General features: G+C 37.6%; 1 protein-coding gene across 2 annotated transcripts in view; it reads left to right on the forward strand.

The window, feature by feature from the left end:
- Window positions 1-550: 550 nt before the first annotated feature.
- The window catches only part of FDFT1 (farnesyl-diphosphate farnesyltransferase 1), a 35173-nt gene continuing 22564 nt past the window's right edge, over window positions 551-13159 (forward strand). The window contains exons 1-2 of one of the 2 annotated variants that reach the window (XM_053709549.1): window positions 551-709; window positions 11161-11258. In XM_053709549.1, coding sequence (XP_053565524.1) covers window positions 611-709; window positions 11161-11258 — 197 coding nt within the window. In that variant the 5' untranslated portion in view covers window positions 551-610. Of the gene's footprint in view, window positions 710-10752; window positions 11259-13159 lie in introns of those variants that run through there. The other variant, XM_053709548.1, reaches the window with a different exon arrangement.

The raw sequence follows: 13159 nt of genomic DNA on the forward strand, positions 1-13159 counted from the left end.
AGCGTTCCAATATGCATTGACAGTACATAGTGATTTTATTGAGCTATATTGTGACAAGGACAAATAGTGTGTGACATTGTCAAATAATGTCACTTGACAACTAGGCACAATGCTAACTCCAGTTACCTGAACTAACACATGTACAAGTTCAGGAGACCGATATGCCGACAGTATTACTGTATAATAAATAAGGATCAGTAAATAGCCACCGAATCCCGTCAGTACTATCAACCCTACCCTGAGGGACACTATCCTAACACTTATGTGATTGTGTACAACTTTAATGTTTCACTATCGTTGACAGCACTCTGCCGACGTCAATCCAATCCACGCGTAGCACCAGACGTCACCCCAGCAACAGGTTTTAGCTTATTGGTTGGCTCTGGCTGGTTCCATTGCGCTCAATCCAATAGAAATTATCAGTCCACCATAGACACGCGTATTTACTGGTCAGCTATATAGGTGGGCGTGACTCGGGCTTGGTGATTGGTTGCTTTCACAGAGTAGGTGTATCCTTTAGGTTATAGGATTAGGATGAAAATTGGTACTGAAACCGGCGAAGCATCTGTGTTGTGCCTGTATCCCCGGCCCTGTAGTGTGTAGCCCAGAAATGGATATCCTGAGGTCGATCAGCCACCCAGAGGAGATCTACAATCTGCTCAAGTTCAAATTGGGCGGCTGCAAAGCGGTAATGCCCACGTTGGACCGGGTGAGTTACCGAGCGACATGGGGCTTGGCGAGGGTCAGTGCCTGGTGCCCAATGCATTATAGTCACAAACAGGTTGTGTGTTTAGTCTTAGAGGTGCTTTTACTAATGGCTCAGTTGCTACTGTGGTGTCCCTAGCTCCGTGTCGTGTGTCATGTAAGGTCCTGTAATAGAGCCTATAGCATGTCTTTAATGGCCTATAGGTTGTGGTACGTCTTACTGATACACCTATATACTATACAGTGGGTCCAGTATTTAGTCATTAGTAAAAAGCGGCACATTGGTGTCCTAGAGGTTGTCATTCTGTTCAGTGGCTAAACTAGTGTCCTAGAATTCTACTCAGTGGTTACACTAGTGTCTTAGAGGTTATCGTTGTGCTCAATGGTTACACTAGTGTCTTATAGGTTGTCATTCTGCTCAGTGGCTACACTAGTGACCTAAAGCTTGTCACTCTGCTCAGTGGTTATAACTAGTGACCTAGAGCTTGTTACTCTGCTCAGTGGCTACACTAGTGACCTAGAGCTTGTTACTCTGCTCAGTGGCTACACTAGTGACCTAGAGCTTGTTACTCTGCTCAGTGGTTATAACTAGTGACCTAGAGCTTGTCACTTTGCTCAGTGGTTATAACTAGTGACCTAGAGCTTGTCACTCTGCTCAGTGGTTATAACTAGTGACCTAGAGCTTGTTACTCTGCTCAGTGGCTACACTAGTGACCTAGAGCTTGTTACTCGGCTCAGTGGCTACACTAGTGACCTAGAGCTTGTTACTCTGCTCAGTGGCTACACTAGTGACCTAGAGCTTGTCACTTTGCTCAGTGGTTATAACTAGTGACCTAGAGCTTGTCACTCTGCTCAGTTACTACACTAGTGACCTAGAGCTTGTCACTCTGCTCAGTGGCTATACTAGTGACCTAGAGCTTGTCACTCTGCTCAGTGGTTATAACTAGTGACCTAGAGCTTGTCACTCTGCTCAGTGGTTATAACTAGTGACCTAGAGCTTGTCACTCTGCTCAGTGGCTACACTAGTGACCTAGAGCTTGTCACTCTGCTCAGTGGTTATAACTAGTGACCTAGAGCTTGTCACTCTGCTCAGTGGTTATAACTAGTGACCTAGAGCTTGTCACTCTGCTCAGTGGCTACACTAGTGACCTAGAGCTTGTCACTCTGCTCAGTGGTTATAACTAGTGACCTAGAGCTTGTCACTCTGCTCAGTGGTTATAACTAGTGACCTAGAGCTTGTCACTCTGCTCAGTGGTTATAACTAGTGACCTAGAGCTTGTCACTCTGCTCAGTGGTTATAACTAGTGACCTAGAGCTTGTCACTCTGCTCAGTGGTTATAACTAGTGACCTAGAGCTTGTCACTCTGCTCAGTGGTTATAACTAGTGACCTAGAGCTTGTCACTCTGCTCAGTGGTTATAACTAGTGACCTAGAGCTTGTCACTCTGCTCAGTGGTTATAACTAGTGACCTAGAGCTTGTCACTCTGCTCAGTGGTTATAACTAGTGACCTAGAGCTTGTCACTCTGCTCAGTGGTTACACTAATGACCTAGAGCTTGTCACTCTGCTCAGTGGTTACACTAATGACCTAGAGCTTGTCACTCTGCTCAGTGCTAAAACCAGTGTTCCAGAAGTTACTATCACACTCTTGTTACTGTAGTGTCACAGAGTTAGTGTATTCTCAGCACTTGCAGTAGGGTCATAGTTGTGCTACTGAACAGTGTTTATAGTAGGGTCATAGACAGCTTTGTTCTGCTTATTCAGCACAAAAGTGTCTTAGAGGTTGTTATTCTCAGTGGGTACAGTAGCACCTTAGCTGGTGTTCAGTTGTTACAATAAGATCCTGGATGTTGTCATTCTGCTCAGCAATTACAGTAGCATATTAGAGGCTATTTTGCTCAGTGGTAATAGACTAGACTATAATCTGCTCATCTGTACAACAGTGATATTGTGATATGTGCAGAAGTAGTAGTGTAATCCAATGTTGGTGGCAACCAATAGGTAGGCTTTTACAGAACTAGTTATGGTTTGGCACATTAAGACATTCAGCTCCTTAGAATTGCAACTCACAGTATCTTCAGACAGTTACAGGATACTCCAGGTGAGAGACTAGCCAGAGATGAACACAAATTACAGCTCAGTTACAGTTTAGTTATTTTCATCCTTACTTTCTGTAATTATAAATGACCATCACTTGCTCCTCTCCTAAAGAAGCCATTCTGTAAAGTGCAATGTGCAAACGTAAACAAATTACCATCCTTGGAATATGTCAGTGCAACTTATAAAAGCCATACACTGTGAAGTGCAGTTGACTTTAGAAGTCATTGTTCTCCATAGCCCCTGTTTTGCATTGCCCCCACTACCCAGCCCTTAACTCAGCCATTGATTCAGACTTCAGTCCAGGGCCTTACTTGCCTAAGTTGCCTTCACGTAAGCCACACTCCTGCTTATGACATCTGTCCCTAAAGCTATATCTCCATGTTGGTGCTTCTTGTCCGACATTCTTCTCAATCCAAAAACTATGGTATTAGCCTCCGGCGCAGTATTTTGACTGCAGTGCTTTGCTTCTGTGCCTACATGCTGCTAGCCTTCACTTGTGAGTAAATGAATGGAGAGCCAAATTTCCATCCACCCCGGTGGAAATTTTGAGCCCTGGATATATTATTCCCGAGGACTTTTCTATGGTAGTATGGTACAAAGTATAATCACTTCGCTGTTATAATTACAAAGCTTATCAAAATTCTATATATATATATAAAACAAACATTTATTTGCTTTTCACAAAAGTTAACATACTTTAAAAAACAAAACAAAAAAAAAAAAACACAACTCATAAGAACAACTAAAATTAAAAAAAATATACCAATCTGAATAAATTCCCCATTCAAAACAACCGATCATAAGTTGTATGTCAAAAGTTCAATTTCAGGTCCACTAAAAAAAAAAAAAAATCTGACTACAAATGTCCATAAACTTAAATATCCAATCATAAAATTCTTATTATAAAAGTCTGTCCCTTGAATAGTTTGTGTTCCTTAAACTAGTAGTCTAAGAAAAGTTTGTTCAGATCCACAGCTTCTATACATTGTATGCCACTAGCAGTTCTCAGTCGAGTAGTTATAGTGGAAAAGTCCTCAAATAAGTCTGATCATTTTACAAAATGACAAATATTCATACTTATATGCACAATAAATCATACAATTATGATATTTAAAAAGAATAATATTGTGATGAAAAATTAGAATAAATAAAGAAGAAAAACAGGGGAAAAGAACTCATGATTAACCCATTATACCTCTAACTAAATAAAATGAAGTATTTTGTAATGTAAGAGTCCTCAGAATAATGTAGAACAATAGCTAAGATCCAAGAAAGCGGCACTCAGTATGAAGATGTAGAGCTTTACCAGCTGGCTTTTTTAAGGGGTTAAAATAAGAGCTGTAGGCACAGGAGGCAGAACAATATCGTGGTGAGTGCTAATACGATTTGTGATGATCTGAATGCAGAAGAAGGCAGCCGCTCGCGGGCATTAGGCTCATTTTGGAGCTGGATTTATTCTTGTGAAAGTGCAAGACACTAAGATCTATGTTCATCAAAAATGAATCGAATGCACATGCCTAGTTCTAATCAATCTATTGTAGTTGCCCCTAATGTCACTTAACAGTGAGCTTGGCAAATTTATATCAAATTTAGACACAAGTCAAAATAATAGTTTCAGCTACACATTTTTATGAACCAGGGGTATGTGTACATAATTTAAATGTAGGAGCGGGTAACTCCACCATTAGGCTAATTAGGCAACTGTCTTTGGCCCCTCAGGCTTGGCTCACACATCCCATGACGTCATTTAGGTGTACTGTCACGTACATTTTGGAGTGTGCTTCCGTTACTGATCAGAGATTCTGACCACTTAAACAGCACCAATCATTTCCAACCAACAGGAATTTAGTGATGAAAAATGGGCCAGTGACGGCCCACAAGTTCAGTAACACTAGAGTCTCTTGTAGCCGAGGGTAAAATTATAACAGCTTTGGTTTCCTAGTGCCTAGGATTTGTCAAGAGAGTCTATGGAACTATCCTGAGATTGTCATGTGGCTAACACATGTCTGCGTTTACTGGGGTGTCCTGCACCTCTGTCCTAGTATTTGCCTCCCAGGAGATAAATTTGTGTATTTGCACAGCACTGTGCTAATGTGTTCTATTGTCCAGCTCTGCGGTATACTAGTATGCGGTTTCCCTCACCTGTAAATACACGTGTTACCTGTTTTCTCTGAACCCTGTCTTTATTGTCTACTGCAACCTTCTCAGTCTGCCATACATAGGGTTGCCACCTCAGCCATGTTTTCCTTGAAACTTATGAGTTACACATGCTGCAGGGTGTGCAGGGAGGAATATGAATAGAGCTGTCCAGAAACACAATACATGTTCCTCCCTGCAGCATGTGTAACTCATAAGTGTCCAGGAAAACATGGCTGAGGTGGCAACCCTAGCCATACATGGTTTTATGACTTTTCTGATTCTCATCATTTTTACACATCAGTCCCTCAGCTGCTCGTCCTCATTCGTGGGAATTGCCCAAATGCCACTAATTTACATTTTACCTTCAGACCTTAGAACCTTGCATCTCCCCTATTGTCATGTCTGGATTTCCGTTAATGGGGCATGATACTATAATACTTTATATATTTATTTTCTTTCATGATTCAGAACAATCATTCCATTTTAAATCAATTTCTAATTTTTACGTCTATCAAATTTTCTTCATTTTCGCTGTATCTTTTGTTGAAAAGCAGGGATGTAAGCTTAAAGGGACACTGAACCCAAAAAATGTATTTTGTTATTCAGATAGAGCATGCAATTTTAAGCAACTTTCTAATTTACTCCTATTATCAATGTTTCTTCATTCTCTTGCTATTTCTATATAAAAAAGAAGGCATCTTAGCTTTTTTCTTGGTTCAGAACTCTGGACAGCCGTTTTTGATTGGTGGATGAATTTATCCACCAATCAGCAAGGACAACCTAGGTTGTTCACCAAAAATGGCCCGGCATCTAAACTTACATTTCAAATAAAGATACCAAGAGAATAAAGAACATTTGATAATAGGAGTAAATTAGAAAGTTGCTTAAAATGTCATGCTCTATCTGAATCACAAAAGAAGAAATTTGGGTTCAGTGTCCCTTTAAGAGCATGCATGTGTCTTGAACACTATATGGCTGCAGTGTTGCAAGAATGTTATCCATATGGCAGCACTATTTGCTGACATTTAGTGCTCTAGGCAGCTACCTAGGTATCTCTTCAACAAAGAATACAATGAGAATTAAACAAATTTGATAGAAGTAAATTGGAAACTTTTTGAAAATCGTATGCTCTCTCTGAATCACAAAAGAACATTTTTGGGTTTCATATCCATTTAAATCAGTGGCTAGAGTTTCATAAAGCCTTAGGGAACATTGCCCTCCTGTAGTTGTTCTCTATTTCCCCGTTTCAACTTTATTTGCCCCTCTACACCCTCAAAAGATATAATTGATATGCTTAGCTTCCAAAACACCCTCTTCTGGATATCCTGTATTAACTTTTATTACTTGGAGACTTTTGTCTTTTCATTATTGCCTCCCTTCTACTTGATTAATTTACATTTCCCATCTTGGTACATTGTTGACCAGTTACAGAAGAGGACAGATAATTCCACATAATTATACCAACAGATTACCCAATAGCCAAAATCATCCTTACAAGTGTTTAGGTGATATAAGACCAGGAATTCCCCTTTTTCGAATGAGGGTGTCGCCTCCCAAATTTTCAGGTGATCATAGCAGTGACGGTGATCATCTAGCACCTGTGTAATGGTTGATAAGCAGAATTATTTTAGAACCCCAATCATCACCCTAATTTTGTGAAGATTGAGTAATGTCTAAAAAATATATACAGTATATTTGTATTGAAATTGTTTTAAAAATAGCAGCAAACAGTAACATACAATGACTGGAATAAATACTCAAACTGTCTTACATGTTTTGACTTGAAAAAAAAAACTTGCTCACTAACACAGAGCCCTCTGCTAGTCCAAAGCTATACATACGCCTAAATATTAACCCATTCTATACATGTTCTGCATGTTATCCTTATTACATATATTTACATGCTGGGTTTCTATATGAAATTATTTATTATATACGTGAACTAGTAATATGTGGACTAGGCTTTGAAACAAATGAATGCTATGTGACTATTAGGATGATCTTGGTTTGAAAAGGACCCTAGTTCCCCACTGAACCACACACTTAAAGGGACAGTATACACCAATTTTCATAAAACTGCATGTAATAGACACTACTATAAAGAATAATATACACAGATACTGATATAAAAATCCAATTTAAAAACCGTTTAAAAACTTACTTAGAAGCTTCGAGTTTAGCTCTGTTTAAAAGGTTACTGGAACACCCAAAGCAAGTGGGAAATATCAGACACCACCCTTCTTTGCATATGAAAATACCCTTTACACAAACAGGAGCAAACTGGAGTAGGTATACCTCTGTATTCTCCTAAAACTTTTGGGTTTGGTTAGGAGTCTGAAAATCAAAGCAATGTTATATAAAAATAAGCAAAACTATCCATTTAAAAAAACAAACAAACCCAAAAACCTGTATGGGCTATATAAATAGATCATCGTGTATAATGTCCCTTTAAAGGGGCAGTAAAGTCATAATTAGACATTCATGATATAAAAATACAATTTTAAACAACTTTCCAGCTTCTGTTATTTAATTTGCTTCCTTCTTTGTTATCCTTTTTGCTGAAAGATTTATCTATGTAAGCTCAGGAGCAGCAAAGAACCAAGAGAATGAAAACAAATTTGATAATAGAAGTAAACTGGAAAGTTGTTTAAAATTGTATGATGTACCTAAATCGTGAAAGAAAATATCTGGGTTTCATGTGCCTTTTAAGTGTCATATGCGCAGGTGGCTATCAGGGGATTACCTGGACAACCGTGATCATCTGATGGCACCATATGTACATGGAGCAAACTCAGGAGATTAGGCTAGCCCGTTTATTTACACCACAATATGTAGAGGAATATGTGACCCCTTATTTGAAACAAAAATAAACCCCTTTTAAATGGAAAGTCGTGTATTCTCCAGCTGCAGTGCCAGGTGCTTCTCAAAAAACTAGGGGCACTGAACCCAAATGTTTTGCTTTTGTGATTCAGATAGAGCATGCAATTTTAAGCAACTTTCTAATTTACTCCTATTATTATTCTTTGTTCTCTTGCTATCTTTATTTGAAAAAGAAGGCATCTAAGCTATTTTTGATTCAGAACCTGGACAGCACTATTGGTGGGTGAATTTATCCACCATTCGGCAAGAGCAACCCGGATTCACCACAAATGGGCCGGCATCTAAACTTACATTCTTGCTTTTCAAATAAAGATACCAAGAGAATGAAGAAAATCTGATTATAGGAGTAAATTAGAAAGTTGCTTTAAATTGCATGCTCTATCTGAATCACAAAATAAAAAAATTGGGTTCAGTTTCCCTTTAATATCTACCCCCTATTTTGGGGAGATTGGTTACTCTACTCTAAAGAAGTACTAATTGGCCTCTCAATGCTAAAATATAAGATGCCCTCATTTGAAAGAAGATGTCCCATTATTCAAATAAAGGGGTTTATGTCCTTATGGTATTTGTGTCATTTTTTTGAACAATAATAGATTATTTTTGAACAGGGCTTTAAACGTGTCCCCTCTTAAAATCAGAATGTTGGTCAATTTCAACTTTATTTTATATTTTTATCTTTATCATTAACTATTTTATTTCCACTCATTTTCTGCATAAATTACTAGTTGGGGCAAAGTAACAATGCATTTTATCTTTGTTTAATAATACTTCATTTAAAATGATGTTACAATTTATGATGTGATATTTGAAACCATAAGGTATGTTTCTAATATTTAAGAAATAATGAGGCTGATGTTAACTATGTATGCTAAAGGAAATTACACATATGCAAAAAAAAAAAAAAAAAGATTTGCGTAACAGTGAAAAAATAGTGAAGTTTATGTTTAAAACAATGAATGCAAAATATGAAACTAGATTAACTAAAGGGATGTAAAATGCCTCGGTAGTATAAGAGTTTTTTTAAACAGACATTCTAGTGCAAAAATAATATGCTTTAAAGGGATAGGAAAGACCTGCATGATTCAAATACAGCATGTAATTGTAATACACTTTTAAATTCACTTATATTTTCAAATGTGCTTTGTTCTTTTGGTATCCCTTGTTGAAAAATAATATGCACATATCCTACACTAGTGGGAGTTGCTGCTAATTGGTGCCTGCACATATTTGTCTTTTGTAATTGGCTGACTAGGTGTGCTCATCTTGCTGCCAGTAATGCAATGCTGTTCCTTCAGCAAAGGATAACAAGAGAACGAAGCAAATTTGATCATGGAAGTAAATTAAAAAGATGTTTAAAATTGTATGTTCTATCCAAATCATGAAATAAAATTTTGGGCTTTCCTCTCCCTTTAATTCATTAGAGCATGCCCTTTTTTTCACTATTGAAACTCTCTGGTGTGGTTATGCAACTGGTGCTGCTAATTGGTTCATCACCTGTTTCTTGCTTGAAACTAGCAGTGCTCTGCGGCTTCCAAGCAAAAGTTTAACTACATCTTTAACCCCTTTGTAGAGTTGGAGCATTGATAGTTTAAAACTTGCAAGAATGTTTCTTTATACCTGTGAATTCCAAGGGACAGTTATTTTGATTCTCTTATTAAGGTCAGTGAATTCGTATTGCTGTTTTTCTGTATGCGAGTGTTTTATAATGCATTCCGAATATGGTTTCTTAATAAGTTTTAATGATGGGTCTGAGTATCTGTAGAACGTTATACGGGTTTCATCTGTGGGATTGTATTATAGATTCAAGTTTTTCTATATAAAAAAATGAATTAAATAAAATGTAATGCAGTTTATATCTCTGGTGACTCTAATGAAATAGGAAGGAAGTGCCCTGCATGGTCCGTCCCTGCCAAGAAACATTACAAAATACTTCTCTAGGGAGAATCAGTTATTTGGTAATGCATGTGCAGATGTATTTATGGAACACTGTATCAGATTAAAAAATATCATGCTTGCTTGTTATTGGCCATCCTGGTAAGGGGATACTTGCTTTAGTCTCTAACTATTAAAGGGACAGAAGTCATTTTATATATGCACAGAATATTTTGCATTGCAAAATAAATGCTTTATAAGGATCTTATCAACTTATCTTATCAACTTTTTTTGTGGACTATTAGGGGCAGTTACAATCAAACTTATGTGCTGATCAAGCAATCAGAGAGTAGTGTGTAATAGTCAAGAATCTGAAGTCTTCAGGGTTAACTGCAACTACTCCCGAGGCAGTGATACAAAACACAATTCTCAGAGTTAAATTACAGCTAGAACTTTGTAATGTACACAATTATTTATTCCACTTGTTTTTCTTGTAATTTAACTGAATGATTCATTGATCAGTAATGTCACTGAACTGCAAAACAATTAACATTTTGTCAGCAAAATGGCAGTTGTAAATGTTTTAAAACAATTATTTTGCAGTGCAGTACTAGTATATATATGTGTGTATGTATATGTGTGTGTGTGTGTGTATATATATATATATCTATATATATATATACACACACTTGTTAATTTAATATATCACTTAGATTTCCCTTTAACACATTTTGTTTTCTATGTGAGAAATGCCTTCTATGCCCTCTGAGTATCCATTAACAAGTTTATAAAATATTTTCAGAAGGATTAATAGAGGATAAACATTAACTATGATCTGTCTCAGTAATAATAATCCACATGTTATGTAAACTGTGCAAATCCTCTGCTTTTGGTGTGTTCTTTTTTGCAGCTTCATATTTATCTTTAGCAGTAATGTAAAGGCTATACATTTAGTAGCACTAATGTTTCCCTTATGTATAGTATACAGAGAACAAACGGTTAATGTTTCCAGCTCTTCTGGCCCGCCCACTTTGCTACAGGCTGTAAACAAAGCTTTTGCTGGCAGGGCAGTGCAGGGTGGGCGTGCTGCTTATTACAGAAGTGTTTTGAGAATGCTTCATGCCATATATCGAGTGCCAGTGTCCATGGGCACCATTCTTTCCTCCTATAGCAACTCAGACACTGTACCCGTGGCCACTGCTCATGATCACTGAAAACTGTCAGCTCTGGAGAAACTTTTCTCCAAGTTTGGCTCATGGCCAGCGTAAACTGCAAGACTGCTGTCTCTCTGTTCAAGAGGACACTCGGGCTAGGCCCAGCTCAGAAACCAAGTGGTCAGCGGTCATTGCTGACCGTTAGCAGGCTGCAGGAGAGGGGGCTTAAGGAAGGCCGTACTGTACAGAAGTGTTTTGCTCCACACAATTTAGCAACCTGTAGGTTTCATCCAGCTTGTTTACCTCAACAGGACTCCATGAGTGAGAGCCTGCAGACCTGCTACTCATACCTGAACGAGACGAGCAGGAGCTTCGCAGCTGTGATCCAGGCCTTGGATGGAGAGTTACGGTAAGAGTAAAGGGATAATACCTATTGCTGCCTGCTGCAGTTTAGCGCACAGGCAGCTTACTAGTATATCATCTTATGCGTTGTATGTATCTGAAATCCACTGGGTGGTGCGTTGTTTTACTTAATTTTTGTTTATCTCTGAGTTCTAGAACAGATAAGCAGCGCAAATAGCTTTGTAGATACCTTGATTTACATTAACTTTATTTAATTATTATTTTTATTCTGTATAACATTCTGTAGTTGCTGAATTAAAAAAATCTATAATTATGATTAAATGTATCTATCAACAGGCCAGGTGACATTCCAAGGTCACAATATGTGTTATCCATTCTGTATATATCCTCATAGTCACAGGTGTTTAACACTTCTTGATCTGTCTTCCATTAAAATAGGAGTAATGTTTATATGTGTTTAGGTTTGTGAGTAGAACAAATCACCTTGACCAAACATATTCCTAAAAGGTTCCAATTCACATGTTCATTAAAAGTGATTTAACTGATATCTACTTTAGCAATATGATAAAAGTTTGTAATATCTAAATAATGTGATGTTCCCCCTCCTCCCCCTTTACTCACCCCCCTGTCGTTTGTTTCTGATTATGTCCCTTGTGATTGGTTACTTCTGTAACTATTGTGTGCTTGCTTGGTACTGTACCCAAGCTGCTGAGAGGAGACAAATACAGGTGATGATTTAATATTCTGACTTTTGTTACAAAAGAGAGGACCTGGGCATTAATGTAACTTGCCAGTGGAAAATTAAAGGGACATCGTACGCCAGATTTCTTTTTTTGCCTAAATGTTTTGTAGATGATCCATTTGTATAGCCCATCTTTGAGTGATTTTGTAAAAATGCATAGTTTTTGCTTATTTTTCAATAACCTTGTGCTGATTTTATGACTCCTTACCAACCCCCAAAGTGCCAGATGTATACGCTCGTTTACAGACTGTTGCTGCTGTCTCCTGTTTATGTTATCTGTCTTTTCATATGCAGGGAGGGGGGGTCTGCTCTTATTGTTTACCCAGCTCTTTCACTGGGTGTCCCAGCCCAACCGCATTAACAATGCTAAACTGGGAGCTTTTTAAGTATGTTCTTAAAAGGTTTTATACTGGATGTTTAGATCAGTATCTGTGCATATTGTTCTGTTAGTAGTGTCTGTCTATTACATGCAGTTAAATGGAAATTGGTGTATCCTGTCCCTTTAATAAGTCATTAATAGATATTATCACCCCCTTTTTTTTTTCTTCTTTTTTTAGAAAAACACAAACATACTACAGTGGTGAATATGTTTTTAAAAACAGAAAATAAAAAAAGTAAACAAAAAGACAATACTGAGTATTGCATTTTATATGTGACCCTATATTTATTTTGACCTTTTTATATGTTTGCATCATTAAAGGGCCAGTCAAGTCCAAAATAAACTTTCATGATTCAAATAGGGCATGTAATTTTAAACAACTTTCCAATTTACTTTTATCACCAATTTAGCTTTGTTCTATTTGTATTCTTAGTTGAAAGCTAAACATAGGAGGTTCATTTGCTAATTTCTTAGACCTTGAAGGCCGCCTCTGCATTTGACAATTTTTCACCACTAGAGGGTGTTAGTTTATGTGTTTCATATAGATAACATTGAGCTCATGCACATGAATTTACCGAGGAGTGAGCACTGATTGGCTAAAATGCAAGTCTGTCAAAATAACTGAAATAAGGGGGCAGTCTGCAGAGGCTTAGATACAAGGTAATCACAGAGGTAAAACGTGTATTATTATAACTGTGTTGGTTATGCAAAACTGGGGAATGGGTAATTTAAGGGATTATCTATCTTTTAAAACAACAAAAATTCTGGTGTTGACTGTCCCTTTAATGATTTCCTCCCAGTGTCTATATAGTGATCCACAGAATTA

The sequence above is a fragment of the Bombina bombina genome, chromosome 4 (assembly GCF_027579735.1).
Source record: "Bombina bombina isolate aBomBom1 chromosome 4, aBomBom1.pri, whole genome shotgun sequence".
Lineage (NCBI taxonomy): Eukaryota > Metazoa > Chordata > Amphibia > Anura > Bombinatoridae > Bombina > Bombina bombina.